General features: G+C 56.9%; 1 protein-coding gene across 4 annotated transcripts; it reads left to right on the top strand.

The window, feature by feature from the left end:
* The first annotated feature begins 191 nt into the window (after positions 1–191).
* TPRA1 (transmembrane protein adipocyte associated 1) lies at positions 192–20,766 on the top strand. Of its 4 annotated transcripts, XM_027049757.2 has the most exons (12): positions 4,540–4,672; positions 4,896–5,187; positions 12,626–12,767; positions 12,923–13,055; positions 15,727–15,813; positions 15,913–15,985; positions 16,095–16,174; positions 16,765–16,875; positions 17,006–17,066; positions 17,253–17,355; positions 17,478–17,558; positions 18,813–20,766. In XM_027049757.2, the coding sequence occupies exons 3-12, from the start codon at positions 12,643–12,645 to the stop codon at positions 19,054–19,056; spliced, it is 1,098 nt and encodes a 365-aa protein (XP_026905558.2). In that variant the 5' UTR covers positions 4,540–4,672; positions 4,896–5,187; positions 12,626–12,642; the 3' UTR covers positions 19,057–20,766. The 4 variants fall into 4 exon arrangements, with proteins under 4 accessions (XP_053074813.1, XP_053074814.1, XP_026905559.2 ...); XM_053218838.1 differs by lacking the exons at positions 4,540–4,672; positions 4,896–5,187 and adding an exon at positions 192–216; XM_027049758.2 differs by lacking the exon at positions 4,896–5,187 and having other exon boundaries at positions 4,535–4,672.
* Positions 20,767–21,342: the final 576 nt, after the last annotated feature.

Here is a 21,342-nt window from a genome sequence, read left to right as displayed (position 1 = left end):
GGGTGGGGGCAATGAAGACCAGCGCCACCTGCTGCCTGCGCGACCTTCGCCACCCTGTGGACATTTTACAGATGGGGCAACCGAGGCTCAGAGAGCCCTGTTTCCCAAGGTCTTATGAACAGAAAGTCTGTTTCAGCTACTCCAAAAGCCCTCAGGCCGAATTCTTCAAGCACCAAAACAGCTCCAGGATTGTAGGAGGCCACATTTGGTGTTCTAGTAAGTTATTTTGACTGAGGGAAGCAAAGATACCGAGATGTTCCAGATACAAAGAACGACAATTGTAAATATATAAGAGAGCACTGCGCAGCGGGGATCTCTAGGCATTTCTGTAGTTTCGATTAAACAGCTTGCAATGCCCAGGAAAGGAGAATCCCTCAGGCTGCTCCTGGGTGGTGGTGGATTGAACCAAACTGGAGACCGTTGCTGCTGTCCTCTCTCCAGTTACAGGCAGCTAGCTCAAGCTAGGGCAGGTCCCTTGGTGAGCGCGGCAGCGAGGAAGCATCTCTGGATGGATCGCAGCGTAGGTGCAGGAGGGATGATGAGGACTGGAAATATGCCAGAGATACTTAGAAGAGAGAATCTATCGGCATTGGGTATTGAGGACAGGCAAAAGGGAGGCATCCCGGATGACACCAGGATTCTGGCTTAGGAGACTAGGTGGATGATGGCACCACCTCTGAGATGGGGAGCTCAGAGGGAAGACAAATTTAGGGACAAAGAGGATGTTTGTTTCTGGCTGTGTTGAACATGGGCCCTGAGTGGAGATTTCCAGGAGGTCATCCAATGCTCGGGTCTGGACCTGGAGAGGGAATTTGGGCCTCAGCTGTAGATTGTCTTGAGAGTGGTTGGACAATCCAGAGAGTGAGCGCAATGAGAAGACCCAGGCCTGGGACCTGGGAAACACTGACAGGAGGCACCAACAAAGGACTCTGGGCAGGAGATGGGATGCTGGGAGCTGCTGGGGAAAAGCCAGAGAAGAGATGGTGGATGGGACTGTATTAGTTATCTATCGCCTTATAGCAAATTATCCTGGAATCCAGCAGCTTAAAGCAATGACCGTGTCTAGGGGTCTGGGATCTGGCTGTGGCTTAGCAGGGTGTCTCTGCCTCAAGATCTCTCACAGTGCTGCTGTCAAGGTGCTGGCGGGGGCCTCAGTCTCGTCGGAAAGGCTCAGCTTGGGAAGGATCCACCTCCAAGCTGCCTCATGTTGCAGGAATCAGTTCCTCCCAGACTGTTGGATGAGGACTCGATTTCACACTGGCTGTTGGAGGGGGTCCTCTTACTTCCCTGCCATGTGGGCCTCCCCACAGGACATCTCACAACATGGCAGCTGGCTTTGCTCACAGCAAGTGAACTAGAGGGTATGAGAGGCCATATGAGACATCTGATAAGGAGCCAGCTCATTTCCGATCAAGCTTAGCCTTTTTCCTTTGTCAGCTGGTCACAAGGGACCTCTTGAATAGGTCATAGGTGTGAATGAGGGAGAGGCGCTGGTGTGACGGGGGTGGATGATATGGAGCTACAACATATCGCTTATAATCTGCTGGGCCCACATGAATTTACCACTTAGCGAGCCTGATAGAACCCAGTTCATTAGGGGCAGCTCTGGCCTTATGGTCCCTGATGTCCCCTAGTTCTCTCCAACAGGGTCCAGTAGCCTAGCGGAATTGCTTTTGGAATGCACATATAATTTTCTGCTGTAGGTGGCCTGGCGTTGCTCTAGAACCCTAGGGGTGTACATGATGGATTTCCCACTAGGGCTTGCCATAAACCTCACACAGCATCTTTACTCACCATCTATGCCTCTAATATTATAGGGTCTGTGAGCCCTGTGGTCCATGGGACAGCTCTTTCCTTTTATGTCATCCAGACATGTATGGGTCAGCACAGAATTCTCAGGTGTAGAATATACTGCCTCCAGATCCCAAAGAGTGAGTTTTTGCATTGTGTTTCCTTCCCTGCAATGGGGTATTCAAGATGCAGTCTTTTGTCCTTTACTTTGGAAGGGATGTTCTGGTATGCCCCAGACCACTAAACTCCACTGATGTGGCAAGCCCCCACATCTTCCCGGGGTTTATCTTCCACCCAATTTGGAAGCATGTATGTTTCATCGAGGTCTTCATTTACTTGTTACTTCTCGTTCAGCCAGCCAGATTAGTAGGATGTCATTGCAATGTTCTGTCAAATGTCCAGATGGCCAGGGCCCTTCAGACCGCATGACAAAGGTGGGAGAGTGACCACTGGCCTGGGGCAAGACCATAAATGTGAATGGCTGTCCTTCCCTGTGAATGTCAATGGTTCCCGATATGAGTGGTCAAATAGAAGGCCAGCCTCTGGGTCCCTGAGGCCGTGCCGATCCACGCTAGCAAGGACACCAGCACGGAAGCTGTAATTGGGGCTACTACTTGGTTGAGTTTGTAGCAATCTACCAGCATTTTCTGTATTTTTTAAAGATCAGACTGATGAATTAAATAGGGATACGATGGGGTCCATCCCCAACTCCAGATGCTTTAGGTCTCCATGGGTAGCACTAATCTCTGCATTTCCCCTGCCATGTGATATTGTTTTTTTTGTTTTTGTTTTTGTTTTTTGTTTTTTTACTTATTATCTTGGCTAAGCTAGGCGGGTAGGAGGCAAGTTTCAGGGGCTTTCACTTGACCTTCACCTCTGAGAAAACTCTCCTCACACAGACCAAGGAACCAACATGGGCATTCTGCCAACTACTGAGTACGTATATCCCAGAGATCTTTTCAGCCTTCCTGGCTGCTCCTTTGGCCTCGCCAGTTATATGACAATTGTACAGACTTTTCTTCTGACAGCAGAGCAGTCATGTTGTTTCTGTTGTTTTGAGATTTCCATTGCTTTCAGGGATCCCCGTTCTGTAGCAGCCATGGCCTAGAGAGGATGACCACCCCTGAGCCCAGTGTAGGACAAGGAACAGAACTTGGGAGTCTGATCTTTGTTTGTTAAACTACCACTTCTTGAACTTCGCTAATGCTCCACTCTGTCCTGTATGTAGGGGATACCACAGTGAATAAGATCCTGATTCTGCCCTGAAGAGGAGGGCACGAAATAGATACCCTCGGAAATCCTGCAGAAACCTACACGCAAGGCCCCAAACCCAGGGTATAGAATGCAGAATTGTGCATTGCAATGATAATAGCAAACTGCCTGCCCCGGAAGTCTGTACTGTCTTAAAAAAACACACACACATAAAGATAAAGATGGAGGGTAGTCTTTTAGCCTGGTCACAGATACTCCATTTCTTCTTCCTGGAACATGGTAGGAGGGAAGTTTTCCTGCCCCCTGGAGGTGAGGAGTGGCCTAGGACTTGTTTTAGCTAATTAAACGTGAGCAGTGATGGAGTTCTTTTCTTAGCTTCCTGGCAACTCTAGGAATGGACTGTGACTCCCCGTAGCCCATTCAGGAAGGCAGGCATCAGCTTGGGCACAGCCCCTCCTGGCCAATACAGAAACTGTGCACACTGACCACAGTCCAAGCTGGGAAAGTCCCAGACAAACCAAATCCCAAATGGTCACGAGGTGGTGACTTCCCAACCTTCTCCTGTTTTAGAAGAACGGGGTCCATCTCATTCCAGCCCAACTGTGAAGTGACCGTCTTATCACTGGGTGTGTGTCCTGAGGTTACCGTGATGAATGGGTGTCTACAACTTGCACCAGGCACCGAGTCAGCCTCAGGATATTGCAAAGAAAGTGACAAACATGGTTTTGTCCTCATGACATTGACATTCTAGTGGAGGGTGGCTGATGAACTAGGAAGCAAGTAAATGAATATAATCATGTTCGAGAGATGGTGCTTGGAGGGAAATAAAGGGGCATTATGTGAGAGACTGCACAGCTACTTTAGCTAGGGTGTCAAGGAGGTCATGTGACAAGGAGCCAGCCAGACAGGACAGATGCAGAGAGTGGGAGGCAGGGACAAGATTGGTATATTTAAGGAAGAGAAACAGAAAGCACCGTGGCTTGAACACGCTGAATGAGGAGGGGTTAGGTGGGAAACGGTGACTCAGACGCAGGAGGGGCCAAACCACGCAGGGCCAGCAGAGGAGAGGCAGGAGTGAACACGGCAAGGATGGGGCAATCAGGGAAGGCTTCCCAGAGGAGATTGCCTGAAGACCTGTTGAAGTCAGAGATGAGAGGAGGGGCAGTTCAAACCCCGGGCGTCTTGACTTCCTAGTTGTATGGCTCTGGACAAGTTATTTAACGTCTCTAAGCCGCAGGTTCCTCCTCTGAATAGGCGGCTAATAATAACCGCCCTGCAAGGTTGTTGTGAAAATTAGTGCCTGAAACCCGATTGGTGCTCAATAATGCCAGAGCGCTTTGATGGTGGACGTAAGGGCAGCGTGGCATGCTGTGGAAACGCGTCGTTCCGGGAGAGGGGGAGGGGCTGTCCCTACCCTTCCTTCCCCAGCCAGGTGACCAAAGGTCACCAGGCAAGACTGCCGCTGAGGGGCGCCCGAGGCTGCAGCACGCGAGGGGGAGGTCCACGGAGGCTCCTCCCTGGACGGTCCGGCCGCGTCCGGGCCCCAGAGGAGGAGCACTGGCTGGAGCGAGCGGGTCTATTGACAGCTGCTGACAGCTGGGGCAGGAGCAGGGGCCAAAGGGGGGCAGCGTCCTCAGTTCTCGGGTCCGCGATCCTGGCAGCCTTCAGGGTGAGATACGTAGCAGCTTCCCTACCGCGAAGCTGCTTCCCTCCCCCGCAATGCCCTCTTGCTGTCTCTTTAAGAGGTCAGCGGGTCGCCCCGCCTCTTAGGGATCTGATTGGCTTCTTCCGCGGCTTGCGCCTTCTTTTTGATGTAACTCCATTTCTATAGGCTTCTGGGGGCTGGGGGCGGGCCTGAGGGCTATAAGTAGGGGCTGTGGCTGTTTTTGCAGTTCTGGCTGAACGAAAAGGACGCGCCTGCCATCTGGTCGCCGCTGCCGGGAAGGGCTGCGTGGTGTCCTGGGGGCCGGTGGGCCCGGCGCGCTGACCGCGTTTCCCCTTTCCCGCTGATTCCCCATTTCCGCGGAGCCGGCTGCCCCCGGCTCTTGCGCGACGTTCCCTGGCCTTGCTGCCTGCCCGGGGCGCTGGAGGCCGGAGTCCCGGGGCCTGGCCGGGTCTGCGCACCCTGCGGTGGTGGATGAGCGGCCCGGGCGGCGGGGGCTGAGCACGGCCCGGGACCCTCAGGTAAGGAGGGGATCCTCTCCGCTTTCCCGCCACACCTGGACGGGGAGCCCCATCGCGGCGCGTCCGGAAGCCCTGCGGCGGGGCTGGGTGCCCCTCTCCCTCTGCCGCGCCTGGGACCCGCGCTCCAGGGACGCCTCCCGGCCTCCGCCGCACCTACAGTCCCTCTCTGTCAGGGAGCTCCCAGAGCCCGGGTGCCCATAGTGACTCCCCGCGACAGCTGCGGGAGAGCGGGGAGCTGATCGGGACCCCCACCCCCATCCTCACAGCTGGACCTGGGGCCCACCTGTCGCCGTTCCTTCCTTTCGGAATGACCCCTTCCAGCTCACCGCACACTCTCAGAGGACCCCCTTGGGGGAAGTTTCAGAGGGCCAGGGGCCCCTGGGTGAGGACTCACGGGAAGAGGGGACGGGTAATTGGGAGGCCCGTAGATGGGATGGGGCGGCTGAGCCCTCTGCGAGGGGGAATGAGGACACACAGGGCTGCACAGGCCCGGGGCTGGCCATCGAACAGGGCTGGTGGACCCTGGGGCTTGAGGCTGTGTAGGAGGAGATCTAGGCCAAGTGGCCCCGCATCTGGGCCTGTGTCCCCACCTACAAACAGCGTGACAGGACCTGCTTCCACAGCAGGAGGTGTTGTTTATAAGGCCGGGGCTGCTGTTGCATCAAGGACCGTCTGGGAGGCTCAGAGACCGCTTCCACCGGATCAGGGGGGATGGTGGGTGGAGAGCGATTTTGCCTTCTGCCTCTGTAGTGGGGATGAGGCTGTGGGGTCCTCCCAGGCGATCCTTCTCCAGCTCCCCAGAAGGGCTTGGCCACACTCTGCTGGAGATTCATCTGTCCACATTGTAACATTTTGGTGAGAACTTAATTCTGTGCCAGGCGCTATTCTAGGGGATTGGGTCATGAGCGCGCCTGGGATGGGCAGCCAGTAAACACATAAACACGCAGCTGGGGCCACTTCAAATGAAGTGCTGTAAAGAAAACACAGGGCCGGGCCAGCCGTGAGAGATGGTTAAGGAGCGCCCTGAGGAAGTGGGCCACGTGAGGAGATGATGCAGGAGAGGAGCAAGCACCAAGGCCCTGAGGTAGGAGGAGGCTTAACAGCTTGGAGAACAAGGTGGAAGCCAGGGGCTAGAGAATGGAAGGGAATGAGGCAGAGCAGAAGGCAGGGGTCAGATCAGATTGGGCTTTGACAGATGAGGGAAGGGGCCCAGGGCTTCCCATCCTCCCAGGGGCTCCTGCCTGGGCTGCTGGCAGTGTGTCTCAGACAGTGTCCACCTCCCCACCCCCAAGGATGAAAGATAAGGGGTTGGCGTCTGTCCTCTGGAGCCTTCTGATTTTGTTTTGGTTCTAGGGTTTAGAAGCTCAGCAATCTGCTAGGGGTCAGAAGCCCCGAGGGGCGTGACAGCAACTATGAGGCATGGCCTCTCTCTTACGCTCGGGGCTCTCTGTCTTCCCTAGAGTTTTCCATCCAGCCCTGATCAATCCCAATGCACAGATGGGAAAGCTGAGGCCCAGAGAAGGGAAAATCCCATCCAGTGGCTCATAGCAGGTCTGGCACTGCATGACTGGAGCCAGCCTGGCATCCTGCCCCATAGGCTGGCCACAGAGGAAGGGACGGAACTGGAGGCCCAAGTGGTGAGTGGGAAGATGGCCTCTAGAATGTTAACAAGGTCAGGAAAGTCCCTCCCAGGTGGAAGACAAGTCTGTCCCAGTTTCCCTGGGCCTGAGAGGCTTGGGGTTGCCTTAGGCTACTCAAGCATCCCAGAAAGTCCTCTGAGAATTCCCCTCTCTAGTCTGGGCTCCACCCCTACTGCCCCCTGCCCTCAGCCGGCCTTCCCACCGTCTCCTGTCCCGCTGTCCCCCATTTCCTGAGCCTGCAGTCCCCTTCCTTGTCTGTCACCACCAAGACTTCTGCCTCTGAGGCCAGGAGCTTACCCACGGTAGGGGGAGGAGAATGTAGAGCCAGTGACTCACCCCTCTGTGCCTCTCCTTTCCCCCTCTGTACAATGGGTACAAAGTAGTTCCCTCTCATTTAGGGGCTGCTGTGTTAGTTAAGTGTGTCACCACACGTAAAGTCCTCTGTCTCCAGGTAGTGTGCGTGGTTGTTTCATTTTTTATCATTGCCTCAGTTGATTTGTAAGCTTTGACCCATAGTGGCAATTCTGGTGTGGCCAACAGCCTCATGACCCAGCTGTGGCTCTCTGACCAGCAGCGCCGCAGGGGTTAGCGTTGAGGACTGTCAGCTGGGCCCCGTGCCTGCGGATCAGAACCTGCCTGTGCACAGTGCTCAGGTCTGAGAAGCACAGCTCTAGATGAAGCCTTTCATCTACAGGTGGAGAGATCAATGCCTGGAGAGGGGCCCTTGGCAAGTTGCCACTTGAGGGCCTGGGCACTGGAGACAGATTACGTCGCAGGCGGCTCGCTGGCCCTGAGCTTTGTACGGTGGGGGTAACAGAAGTACTTCCCTTGTAGGGCTGGGAGGGCTCAGCGAGTATTCTGTGCTGTCGTAGCAGAGTCAGCAGGGGCACTGGTGGGGAGCAGTCGATGTTATTCTCCTTCATCACCCCCCAGCCAGCAGTGCTTGCAAAGGGGCCCTTGGACTTGGAACCAAATCCTTCTTTCCTCTACACCCCAAGCTCTCCTCTGGGGGTGGAGGGGGCGGAAAGCAACAATTACCTTTATGTTACCTTCTGTAGACCTTTGCTTCTCTGTCCTTGTCTGATCCTCAGCACCTTTGTCGGGTAAGTGTTATTGTCCCTGTGACGCTCAGAGAGGAGAAATGACTCACGCAGGGTCACAGAGCAAGTACGCGGCAGGGCCGGAAATGCAACCCGGATCTGCCCAACTCCATAACGTGTGTTAGCTGGAAGTTTTTCAGTAGTACAGGAGAGAAATCAGACTCCACCAGACCTAAGCAGAGAAAGGAATTTGTGGGATTTAAAACTCAAAAGAAAGTCCAGGGGTAGGATGAACTTCAGGTGTGGCCAGATCCAGGGGCTCGCATGAGGTTGTTCTGTCTCCGGGATGTATTTCCATCTGTCTCTCGGTTCTATACTCCTCGAAGTTGGCTTTATTCTCGGGTGGGTATCCATGTGCAGGGTCAAAGTGGGACAGCCCTGGCGTACTGCTTTTAGCAGAAAGCCCATCTGTTCCAAACAACTATAGCAAAAGTCTTAGGGCTGATTCTCATTGGTCGGGGCAGGGGAGCATCCCGACTGGCCGGGCTTAGATCCTGTGCACGTTCCTTGGAGCTGTGATACAGTCCGCTGTGCCCAAACTTCATGGGCAGAGACTGGGGAACCCTCAGGAAAATGGGGCGCTGGACAGGCAAAACCAAGTGACGCTTCCCCCTTCAGACTCTCTATCCGGCTCTCCTGCTCCTTGGCCCTGTTCATCCCCACTGGGGACTGGGATCCCCATCCCTTCACAAGGAACTCTCAGCTTCCCGGCGGCTGCTGGGAGCTTGGCCTGCTCTCCCAGGCCTGCCCCTCCTGGGGCTGCTTGACACTTTGCTCCACAGGGAGTGGTGAGTGGGGTGGAGGGGGCTGCAGAATCTCTCTCCTTCAATTCCGGTCACTTAAAAGTCATCATCTCAGGTCACGAGAAGTCTTGAGGGGGCCGGCACACCCCCTGCCAGCAGTAACCTCCCCGTGTTCAGCACGGCTGCAGTTCAGACGTCATACCCTCAACAGCCACATGCAGGTGCAGACAAGGGGCTTTCCTCCTTCAAAGTATCGGGTGCTCAGGAAGGAAAACGTTTCTTGGGAGACTTCCCCCGTGTGGCATCACGTGCCCTGGCCTGAACTGGCCACCAGCAAGGAGAACACCCTTCTTGACTTTGGCCAGAGCCTCCCTTCAGGGCACTGTTGGCAAAGGTGAGGATGATTATCCATTTGGTGGACCGTCCCCCATGTTGCAGGACATTGGCAGCCTTGGCCCTTGTCTATAAAAACATCATAGCACCCTGCCCCCGCAGTCCCTGTGTCAAACTGGAGCACCCCTGCACACGGCCCAAGTGCCTGGTCCTGTTCCACACTGCCCCGACCCAAAGCCACTGGCCAATAGTAGTTAGTTCAGCTTGTGGCCCGGGAGAGGGGTCCCTGCCTGTTCAGCAGAGCATCATGGAGGGGACCTGGACGAGAACAGCACTTTGTCAGTTAGGGACAAGGGAGCAGTGTTTGGTGGGGCCACATTAACAGCACTGGCCTTGCCATTGCAAAATATCCAGTGGCTGAGGCCAGAAGGCACCACATCCTTCCTGTCTTCCCTCGTTCCCTCCGTGTGTCCATGGGGAGGTCAGGTCGGCCAACCCTCCCGAAGGTATCCCAAATTCCTCCACTCCACCCCCACTGCAGCCACGCCCTCCCGCCTGCACTGGTACAGGGGCTTCACTCTGCCCCCGCTCCAGTCCATTTTCCACGGCAGCCTGAGTGGAAAGGGGATCCCGTCCCCTGCCTTTGTGACATGCTTCTCATTGCATTTAGAATGAAATCGCATTGCATGTGGTCATGTGGCCCCCAGTGACCTGGCCCTGCCAGCCTTTCTGATCACCTCCAGCCACACTGGCCTGCTTTTTGCCCTTTGAACAGGCCAAGCCTGTTTGTATCTCACGGCGTTTCCATTCATTGTTCTCTTGCAGATATGCTCTTTGTCCAGATTTTTCCAAGTCTGCCTGCTTCTCGATTAGTTAGATCTAGTGCAGAAGGCACTGGGTTGTCTGACGACCCAGTCCAAAGCAGCACCTCTTTATATTCATTGGGATTCTGCCTTAGCTGTTGAAACAAAGGTCGAGACAACAAGATAGAAGATTACTCCTGCATGTCGCGTGACAGTCTGCGTGCAAGCCGTCCAGGATATGCGTGGAGGCCTATTGGGTGTGGGACCCAGATGCTTTTTCTTACTGCTCTCTCCTCAAGCCATGGCTTCCGTCTCGTGGTGTTAGATGGCTGCTGTTGCTCCTGCCACCACATCCCTATTCCAGGCAGTGGGAAAGGAGAAGTGCATGGCCTGAAATTGACAAACTCATTAAATTAACTGTTCATTTACGATTGGATAAAAGTTGATTGAGGGGCCATGGCCAGTGGCAAGGGAAGCTTAGAAAATAGCCATTGTTCTGGGCAGCCTTGTGTGAGCTATGGGCTCCAGTGCTAAAGGGAAGGGTGGATGCTGGGGACCCTGGTAGTCTCTACTGTGTTACCCCTTGTTCCATTCCACTCCTCCGTTTTCTTCTCTGAGCCTTTATCTCTAGGAGAAGTTTGCTTCGTAACGCAGTTTTCATGCTGGCTGGCTGCCTCCCCTCCTAGAACAAAGGGGAAGTGTGGCCCAACACCCAGATTCCTCCCTGGCTCGCGGTAGGTGCTGCTGCTGCGGGCGGAAAATGCACGAAGAACGCACCCTTTCTTTGGACCTACTGTGTGTCGGGCATATGTTTGCCCTGTTGGTTTGGCCTCAAGTTGCCAATGGGGATGTGATCCACAGGCAGCGAGTGGCCTGTTGGTGAGAGGGATGGAGGAGGATGGTCTCAGCCCACCTGCCTCAGTCTCCTCTCCCTTTCAGCCAGAGGCAGTTGCTCCCATTTCATGGCCTGGATAGGTAGCAGGGATGTCCCTGTATCCCCTCCAGCCCTCGCCTTTGGCCTGTCGTTCAGGGGCCACCAATCCTTGCTAACAGGGCGCTGAGCGTCCTGGGCTGCCCCTGGCTGAGTGTGACATCTGCACTCTTGGGGTGTAAATAGAACGCGTCTTTCTAATTTTTTAAAACTTACTGACGTGTAACCCGTGCAGAAAAGCACACAGATCCTAGATGCGACTCAGTGGATTCTGCCAGGGTGAACACGCCTGTGTACCCCCCCCCCCCCAGATCAAGCGCCGGAAGCTGGTGTTCCTCCCCCCACCACTACGCCCTCCGTCCTCCACAAAGGTGACCCTCGCCTAGATCTTTGCACGGGGTCAGGCAGCAGCATATCCACTCTTGTGGCTGGCTCTGCTCAGCACCGTATCTGTGAGGCCCTTTCGTGTTACTGCTGCTAACAGTAGTTTCTCTTTCTGTTCTGCTGCTTATACCGACGCCACCATGTCCGTGTGCCCGCTGCTGATGCTGGGCATTTGGGCTGTTGCTAGCCTGGGGCTATTATAAATGTACCCAGAAGTGGAGACGCCAGGCCATCAGGCCCTGTGTGTTCAAGTATTCGTTTTCATGCTGGCATCTGTTACGTCCTGGTGCCCGGGCCACACACACCTCGCTCACATGCCCTGGGCCCCCTGAGCTCCCGGAGGAAATCCCTGCTGCCAACAGTGTGGGCCCAGCCCCTCTGCTCCTGTCCCTGAGAGCCCAGTCACCTGGGAGCCTGCTTTGTCCAGGGCAGTTCCCAGGGTTCCCGGCCACCGGCTGGACTCTTTTTCTTTTCTTCTTCTTCTTTTTTTTTAATGTTTGTTTTTACCTATTTATTCATTTTTGAGGGAGAAAGAGAGAGAGAGAGAGAGCACGAGCAGGGGAGGGGAAAAGAGAGAGGGAGCCAGAGGATCCAAAGTGGGCTCTGCGCTGACAGCAGCGAGCCCAATGCAGGGCTCAAACTCAAGAACCATGAAATTATGACCTGAGCTGCAGTCGGACCTCAACCGACAAAGCCACCCAGGCACCTCCAGGCTGGGGTCTTAAGCTGTCATTGGGAGACGCTTGTCTGCGGGCCCACCTGCCGACTCTACAGCAGCCCCCGTTCCTGCCTTTGCAGACACAGCGCCCTCTGCAGGACATCTCCTTCCCTCCCTTCTCCACTTGGACACCTGTGCAGCTTCCAGGCACAGTACACGTCCCCCCAGATTTGCATCTGCCTTTCCAGGGTGGCAGCAGAGGCTGATGAGGGCCGTGGGCCACCTGAGGTGTGCCTGATGCCCCACTCTGGCGCCTGGTGGCCGTGTGATTGCCTCGAAGTCGGCTCTGCATCTGCGTGCAGGGAGGAAGTGCAGCTCGCGGACTCTGGGGACTGCACGTGTGTGGGTCGTAGGAGGCGCCTGGCACCACTGAGCCTCCCGGGGTGGATGCCGTCGGTCATTACCGCGTTGCAAGGGCAGGACGAAGCAGGCACAGAGGGGCCAAGAACTCTGGCTCCTAGCCCCTCTGTTCTCTGTCTGTCCCCGGGGCCCCCGGGACTGGGGGGATGAACTGAGGTCGTGCCGAGTAGCTTGCGCTGCTGTGCCAGGCTCACGGTAAGGCTCCATCAGTGGGGTGGCATTTACTGTTGGGGTCACCGGGCCCCTGTCTGGGGGTTGTGCTCTGGCACGCGCAGGAGCCACAGCCTGCCCTCCCCCTGCTGGGTGGGGGAGCTGTCCGCAGGCCCACTGTAGGCGGCCCTCTTGGGTTCCACTGGGAACCTGAGACCAGAGACCCCGGGCCACGCAGCTCCTGCGCTGCTCACGCTGGGGCTCTCGCTCCCGCAGGGCCAGCTGCTGGCGGGATGGACACCCTGGAGGAGGTGTTTCGGGCCAACGGGAGCACAGCCCCGCCCCCGCCCGTGGCGCCCAACATCAGCGTGCCACATCGCTGTCTGCTGCTGCTCTATGAGGATATTGGCACCTCCAGGTGAGGCAGCCGTGGCCCTGCTGGGCCGACTGGCTGTGTGTGAGTGGGTTTCCCCCGTGTGTGCGGGGGTGTGTGCGTGTGCATGACGGGCTGCGGAGGGGGATGGGTGCAGACAGAGCCTTGCCAGTCAGCTGGCTTCTCTGCCCTTCTGCTAGGGTCCGGTACTGGGACGTCTTGCTGCTCGTCCCCAATGTGCTTTTCTTCATCTTCCTGCTTTGGAAGCTTCCGTTCGCTCGGGCCAAGATCCGCGTCACCTCCAGCCCCATTTTTATCACCTTCTATATCCTGGTGAGTTCAGTCCAACTCCAACTGGCATAAGTGCAAAAGGGAATTCTCAACTGCCTCTGTAATGAAAGCCAGCTTCAGGTGAGGCTGGATCCAGAGGATTAACGAATGTCATCAGGACTCTGTTTCTCTGCATCTCTGCCCTCCTCTGGCCTTATCTCAGATGGGCTCTCCCTGCCTGGTGTCAGAGATAGCCAAGAGCAGCCATGAGCTAACATCCTGCCTCCCTGCCAATGCCAGCGGAAGAGGACTTCTTTACTGGCGGTGCGAGTATGGACCTGAAATTCCCTCTGACCGGCCCACCTTGGGTCCCCGTTTGTCCCCGAGCCAATCACTGTGACTAGCAGGGAAAGGGGCACTTTGGCGCTGGGGTGTGGGGTCAACTCAGCCAGACTATGTGGACTGAAGAGGGTGGTGGTCCCTGAAAGAAAAGTGGGGAATCATTAGTAGAGGGAAGGGGAATAGATACTGGCTGGGGGGGAAAATGCCCACGGCCCCCCCATCTGTCCGTCTGTCCATCCAGCCATCCACACACTCTGAGACCTCTTTGGAACCTCTTGCTGCCTGTTGGACAAACCTGAATTCTCCTCAGTCAGTGCTCTTGGTGTGGGCCTCCTCGGGAGAGGTAGCAGGGCTGTGGTTGAGAAGGTGGGCCCCAGGTGTGGCTTCCAGGTGAGGGTTCCAGGTGCGGGGCCATCCAGCTGCATCCTTCAGATCTCAGGCCTGACTGGCTGGAATCCTCCCCTCTCTCGGCCTCTTAGCTACCAATGCCTGAGAGCTGAATGGCTCTCTGGTCCCCCTCTTTGTGCCCTGGCTCAGAGCTTCCCAGGCAGGGGAGTTGTCAGCGGGCAGGCAGGGTCAGGGGAGGCTGTGTGGAACCCTGGAGGCCGTTGGTAGAGGCCCCAGGGGTCGCTGGCTGACTGGAGCCCCCTCCTCTGTGAGGCAGTGGTGGGCGTTGAAGCCTGCTCTCTTCTGTCTCCCGCTGCCTCTCTGACTCATTACAGAGATGAGTATTTATTTCACAGATAAAGCCTTTATTTAAAGCATCACTTACCGATGCCCTCTCTGGGGGAGCAGGCAGGGAGAAATGATCCAAGGCCAATGCCCAGGAACACGACGCAAGGACAGGGGACTCAGCACTGCCCTCTTATTCCTGGGGACTCTGTTCTAGAAAGCTCAGGAGACAGCGGTGAGGGCTGACTCAGGCTATCTCCGGACCCCAGCTGTGCTGAATGACCTTGGACTGGTGGCTTGGCCTCTCTGTGCCTCAGTGCCCTCCTCACGTCACGTGCACTGGGTCTGCTTTACCCTGGGGCGCTCCTGTGATCTTGGGGTCAGCCTCCCCAGGAGGCTGACACGGTTTTTGTGGCACAGAGGACAGACTGTTGTGTGTGTCTGGATTCTTCTTTTTCTTACATTTGTTTATTTTGAGAGAGAGAGAGCACACGCATGGCAGGAAGTGAGGAGGGGCAGAGAGAAAGGGAGAGAGAATCCCAAGCAGGCTCCTCGCTGTCAGCACAGAGCCAGGCTTGGGACTCAAACCCACAAACCGCGAGATCGTGACTTGAGCTAAAACCATGATTGTGACGCTTAACTGACGGGGCCACTCAGGCGGCCCTGTACCTGGACTCTCCTGTTTGTATGTATCCCAGAAAACCAAAGTTAAATTCATAGAAGCTGGAGGGAACATATTGATTGAGAAACTGACAAGTCCCAGGGCTTCAGGCATGGCTAGATTCAGGGGCTCGGCAATGCCGTGGGGGCACAGTCTCTGTCTCCCTGTCAGCTTGGGTCTCTCTGATGGCCTTGCCTCTAGCAGTCTCGCCCTTCTGGAGCCAGACAGCCCGGCAACTCCAGGCTGGCGCGCTCCTCAGCTTCCTTTCCTAGTGGCTGCACCTGCTGTCCTGGGCGTGCCTTTCACTAGACTCCCTTGGGATCCCCCGCCATCCCCAAATCAGGGAATGCCATAGGCTGAATGCCCAGCCCTGTGCTACAGGCCAGCCCCTGAAGCCAGGCATGGTGGGGTCAGCCCCCCTGAACCATGCGAGCAGCAGGGAGAGGGAGGAGGCTGTTGCCAGAAGAAGCGAGTGGACACCGGGGTGACAAAATCCAGGCACTTTTGCACCGCCTGCCGGTGCAGTAGCCCTCCCCAGGGTCTTTGATGTCTCTTCCCTGCACCCTCCCATCCCCCGTGTCTTGGAGATAAAACCGCTAATATGACAGTGCTAGTGCCCTACATGCACCTCGCTTTCACTGGGTGCCACGCATGCTTCTGCTACATGTACTTACCCATTTGCCCCTGCCAGCCATCAAATGCAGTGCATGCTAGTTTTACCCCATTTCATAGATAAGGAAACTGAGGCACGGAGGTGCACTTCCTGGCCCGAGGTCACAGAGGCAGGAGGCAGCGGGGACCCACCATGTCACCCCTAAGAATGTCACCATTCTCAGGCTGCCAGTGTAGCCAGGAAACTGAGGCCGGAGAGGGAACTGTCACCAGCAGCGGAGGATCTCGCCACCCCCCTACATCCCACCCCCGACTTTTAGCGTAGAATCCTTCTGTTCTCGAAGAATCAGAGGCTCCTGCAGAGGCGGGATGTGGGTTTGCAGTCCCGCTGTTCCCAGAGGCCTCGTTCCCTGACCCCTTAATGGCATCCCCGCTCTTGCCCACCAGGTGTTCGTAGTGGCGCTGGTGGGCATCGCCCGGGCCGTGGTGTCCATGACGGTCAGCACCTCGGACGCTGCCACCGTTGCTGATAAGGTGGGGCCGGGCCTGCTGACAAGGGTGGGGGGATGTTGGGCACTGGGGAGAGGGGTGACTGGGCCCCCCAGGCTGACAGTCTGCCCACTCTGTGTCCAGATCCTGTGGGAGATTACCCGCTTCTTCCTGTTGGCCATCGAGCTGAGTGTGGTCATCCTGGGCCTTGCCTTTGGTGCGTGTGCGGCTGGGGCCAGTGCTCTCCCTGTCCCTCCCTAGCGGGCACCGACCCCACCACGGCCACCTGGCTGGCTCCCCCTGACCGACCAGCATGTTTCTTCCAGGTCACCTGGAGAGTAAGTCAAGCATCAAGCGGGTGCTGGCCATCACCACAGTGCTGTCCCTGGCCTACTCTGTCACCCAGGTAAGAGGGGAGGTGGGGCAGGTGCAGCTATGAGGGCTCCCTGGAGGAGGCCAGGGGTCACTGAGGGCCACATATCCACTGCTTCTTGATTCTGGGTCAGGGTTTGAATGTTTATCAGGTGCAGTGTTCTCAAACTTTAAATGCACCCCAGGAATTACTTGGGGTGCTTGTTAACAAGGCAGGTTTTACTTGCCTATTGCCTATTCTAATCCAATAGGTTGGGGTGGGGGCAGGGAGGAGGCCCAGAACTTGCTGTTTTAAGAAGCAGCCCGGGTAGGGAAAATACGGGTTTGCAGACCACCCTGAGAGCTGTCCATCTAGAGACTCCTTCCTTAGATCTGGTGGGGGCTGCCTCTTGCCCAGTTCTGTCCCCTGCCCCACGGCTGGGCCTATTCTGGGTGGTGGAGCGAGGCGGGCAGGGGGCAGGGCGAGGCCAGAGAGCAGTCTGGAGTGGGGATCTCTGATGGCTAGGCTGGGGAGCTGGGCTTGGGGTGGTGGAGAGATCCGGGTGCTTTGTATGAGGGAGCTCCCAGGGAGGGGGCTTTCCAGGTGGGCAGGAGACCGAGACCCTCCCCCGCCTGCCCCTGCAGGGGACGCTGGAGATCCTGTACCCTGATGCCCACCTGTCGGCTGAGGACTTCAACATCTATGGGCATGGGGGCCGCCAGTTCTGGCTGGTCAGCTCCTGCTTCTTCTTCCTGGTGAGGCCGAGGGTGCCCTCCCCCCTTCTGGGCACCTTGGGGGTGGCCCCGAGGAGCCTCAGAGCATGAGACTGGATGCCTTGGTACTGGTGTCCCCAGCATCCTTCTCAGCCCTGCTCTGTCACCACAGGTCTACTCTCTGGTGGTCGTGCTCCCCAAGACCCCGCTGAAGGAGCGCATCTCCCTGCCTTGTAAGCAGCTGGTGGGTGGCTCTGGGATAGGGCTGGGTCCCTGGGGGGTGGGGCGGTGACTCTTTTCCCGGAGAGCCGTGGGTGCCAGGGAGGGAGTCCTCCTGGGGGCCCAGAGGGGTCTCCGGTGACACGCTGGGAATGAAGGGTGGAGGCAAGGGCAGGACCTCACGGTCCCCAACCCCCCAGCACGGAGGAGCTTCTACGTGTATGCGGGCATCCTGGCGCTGCTCAACCTGCTGCAGGGGCTAGGAAGCGCGCTGCTCTGCGCCGACATCATCGAGGGGCTCTGGTAGGTGGGGCGGGGTTCAGGGTGTCTACTGGCCCGGCTGTGGGGGCGGTGGGCAGGGGGAGGCCAAGCCGAGGCCCCACCCAGAGCAGGCCCCTCCCTGACCCGCTCCTCCTGCCCCCCAGCTGTGTAGATGCCACCACATTTCTCTACTTCAGCTTCTTTGCGCCCCTCATCTACGTGGCCTTCCTCCGGGGCTTCTTCGGGTGAGTCTTCCCACCGGGGGGGGGGAGGGGTGGTTGGGGGGAGGGGTGTGGGCAAGGGGTGTGGGCCCCGAGGGGTAGGCGGTGGCCTGCCTGCTCGCCACCCCGCCTCTGGTGGTTTGAGGGCCGTGAGCTCCGCCTCGTGGCTGCCGGCGGAACTGCGCCTCCAGCTTCCTGTGCCTGCGCATCCGCAGCTGCGGGGTCCTGAGCGTCCCTCGCCCCGGCGCAGGCTCGGATACCAGGAAGGCGATGCTGAGGAAGGGTGTATGTATATTCCCACACGTGCTTACACGCACGCATACACATTCGCACATTATATATGTATACACGTTACACGTTACATATACAACACACACAGACATACACACTTTCCCCGCAGGAGAGTGGCTCTGCGCTGTTCTACACTTGCTGCTTTTCGTTCTACGGTAGATTAGCTAATTCTTTTAGCAAGCATTCACTGAATACCTACTCCGTGTCCCGCACCACTGCAGCCGCCAGACACCGCAGGGGACAAAGGAGACACAAGTCACCATGCTCCCGGATTCAAGCTGGGAGTGGCTGGGGAGAGGAGCAGGCCTGGGGGAAGCCGGCCTGTAGTGCAGCGTAGGGTGGGTGCACTTTGGTGCACGTGGCAGGGAGACAGGATGCTAAGGACACGTGGGATGGAGGCTTGGACCCTGGGCCTCTATTGTGGCAGGAGTGCTGGCGTTTTGCCCCCCACCCCCACCTGCCACCGCACCCTCCCCCACCTGCTGGGTTTGAGGAGGTGGGGGCATCAGAGGTGGGGCGAGAGGGGCTGGATTGGACCCCAGCCCAACCCTGATCCGTGTGGGACCTTGCACGTGTATTTATCTCCCTGGCCTCAGGCTCCTTTTTGCAAATCGGGTGCAGTGCTTCCCCATCAGTGTTATCTCAATGCGGGTAAATGCAAAGTGAGAGGTCATAAAGCTGCAAGGGTGGAGGTCACAGCTGGTGTTTGCGGAGCACCTTGGGGCCGGAATTTACCTCCATTTACCCTCTTGAGCTCAGAGTTGTACAGAAACAGGCGCAGAAGTCCTTGCCCAAGCTCACATATGGGCTGAGTTTTAAAACAAGTCCCATTGGACTCCAGAGTCCAAGCCTTGGGGACCTCCCAGGGTGGTGGTTAGGCAGCCATTCATGTGTCTCATTCCCTGGCCGAAGGCCTTATTGCCCAGAAAAGGAAGCCTTTCTTGACCCTCCGGTGGAGCTTCCCTGTCTCTCTGTCCTCCCCACCAGCTCGGAGCCCAAGATCCTCTTCTCCTACAAATGCCAAGTGGACGAGACTGAGGAACCAGACGTGCACCTGCCCCAGCCTTACGCGGTGGCCCGGCGAGAGGGACCGGAGGCGGCAGGGGCCGCGAGTACACAGTTCGACTCGGCCGGAGGGGTGGCCTACCTGGACGACATCGCCTCTATGCCCTGCCACACTGGCAGCATCAACAGCACAGACAGTGAGCGCTGGAAGGCTATCAACGCCTGAGTGCGGCCACCCTGGCAGGAAGGCCTGCTGGGGCCTGCAGAGGGCAGACTGGAGAGAAGGCCAGGGCGCGCAAAGCCCCTGGTGGAGGGGGATAAGGTCGCAGGACCTTCTGTGGGCGGCAGCCCCGTGCGGGCCCTGTCCTGCCCTCTGCGTTGCCTGTGGCCACCTCTGCTCTAGCTGGGGGCCGCCTCCCCCTTTCACCTGCCCTCACCCTGCTCAGCGACATGGCCCAGACTCTGATCTCCCAGGGCCTGCTGAGGGCGTCTCCTTTCTCCAAAGCCTGCACACCCGGGACCGGTCTGGCCTTCCTCGTCCCTTCCAAAGTCCCCTCCCCGTGGCACTTTGGCCTCTTCAGAGCCCACTCTGGCAGGTGGGCTGAAGTGTGGATATTTTCTTGATCTATTTTTTAATAAAAAAACAGAAGGAGCAGAAGGTGTAGCTGTGGAGGTTCTGCCGGAGCGCTGGGGCCGGGGCGAGAACCCGCGACGTACAGAGGTCCTGGCAGGTCCTGTGTCCCCAGCCCTGGGAGGCTCTGGGCCCCTTCGTTTGCTCAGCCAAGGAACACTGGCCAGTGCACAGGCTGGCTGCTGGGGACATGGAGGGAAATCGGATCCCAGGGCTCCCTGCCCCAGGCCCCTTTTTGAGCAGAGGAGACGCACGTGAAAAGAGAATCATGGTTCTGTGAGCTGTTGTCTCCCTACCCTGTTGGGGAGCCCGGGGTTTGGGATGAGCCCTGCGGGCCCCATCCTTTCTCTGCTCCTTCTGCTCCGCCATCTTGGACAGGCCGCTTCTCCTCCCCCAGCTCCCGTTCGGCATCTGGAAAATGGGGATTAGAAGGCCTGTCTTCGAGGGGCTCTTGTAAGGGTTAGGAAACAGTAGGCGTGCACGGCTGGCAGATGGTTATGGGGCAGTAGTGACAACTGGATTGTTTTTAGCCCCTAGAACAGTGCTTGCCACGTAACAGGTGCTCTGAAGGTAGGATGGCAGGGAGTTGATGGGATACGCTGAAAAGGGGCCAGAATAAAGCAACCTGTGAATAAGAGAGAGGTGCTGTGTCCGTGTTGCTGCCATTGTACTGAAGTCTGTCCCTGAGACTTTGGGCAGCCGGAGAAAAAGGGAGTTGCCAGTTACGCGATCCCCTGTGCCAGAGAGGAGGAGGAAGGCTCAGTGGGACCACAGGGGTGCTGAGGGTCAGGCCCAGCCCCGCCTGCGCTGCCAGCCCTCTTTCGTGGGAGAACAGCAAGGGCACTGGCGGGGGGGCCCATGAGGCACGCTCGCCGGGATCCGGGGCCCAGAGGGCCGTCCGTGGGCCCAGACATCGGCAAGTGCAAAGGCACAGCCGGGGAGGGGACCGTTGGGGCTGTCAGGAGGTTGCTTCTCTCAGCTTTCCTAGAAGCCTGTTGGGGGCGGGGGAAGGAGGCCTGCAGCGCCTCCCAGGCAGGGCAAACGTCGGGGGCCTGGCGGGACCGGACAGTCCAGCCCAGAGCTGCATTCAGTGTCTGCAGCCCGGGACGCCTGTGCTGAGATACCAGACTCACAGCCGGGGTTTGCTCAGTGTGGTGACGGACCAAATGGCTGTGTCAACAGGGAGGCACCAACAGAAGAGAAGAGGCTAGAAGCCTACCACTTTTTTTGTTCTGATCTTAAAGTTTGTGTTTTAATAGGTAATAGACGTACATGCCAAAACACACACACACACACACACACACACACACACACACTCAAAAAAAACGAGGTGCAGGGAGGTGTACGATGAAGTTTGACTCTCCTCCCTACCTTGACTTTCAGGTTCCCTGTCCCCTTCCCCCCCGAAGCACCACCGAGGCCAGGGGCTTCATTGCCTTCCAGAGGCCCCCGTGTATATTCATTACTCCTGTTCTGGGAACGTAGACGTTCTGTAGATTTTTTCCTCACTGACATCTGATCTTGGGATCATCCCATGTCAGATGCGAGAGCTGCTTCCCTCTGGCAGCTGCATACATTATGGATATATAGCAATTTATTTAACCAGTCCCCTTGGGATGGACTTCTGTTCCTGATCTATTTTGCAACAACGGACAGCACAGTGGCAAAAATCCTTATAAATACGCTTTTGGTAACTCATGCAAGTGGAATTACTGGAGCACACGGTCTTCATTAGTTTTAATTAGTCTTACAGTCTTCTGGCAGAGACTAATAGCCGTCCTCCAATATATGTCCTCCTTTTCTTCCATTGTTTTTTAAAAAAATTTTTGTTTAATGTTTATTTATTTCTGAGACAGAGAGACAGAGCGTGAGAGACAGAAT

The sequence above is a fragment of the Acinonyx jubatus genome, chromosome A2, assembly GCF_027475565.1.
Source record: "Acinonyx jubatus isolate Ajub_Pintada_27869175 chromosome A2, VMU_Ajub_asm_v1.0, whole genome shotgun sequence".
NCBI lineage: Eukaryota > Metazoa > Chordata > Mammalia > Carnivora > Felidae > Acinonyx > Acinonyx jubatus.
Note: the sequence above shows the minus strand (reverse complement) of the source record. Positions and strands in the feature narration are given on the sequence as shown.

Coding starts and splice junctions, on each gene's coding strand:
- TPRA1 (XM_053218839.1), top strand. CDS start 4,328: ATGCCAGAGCGCTTTGATGGTGGACGTAAGGGCAGCGTGGCATGCTGT. Junction 17,067..17,252: donor GGAGCGCATCTCCCTGCCTT/GTAAGCAGCTGG, acceptor CCAACCCCCCAG/CACGGAGGAGCTTCTACGTG. Junction 17,356..17,477: donor GACATCATCGAGGGGCTCTG/GTAGGTGGGGCG, acceptor CCTGCCCCCCAG/CTGTGTAGATGCCACCACAT.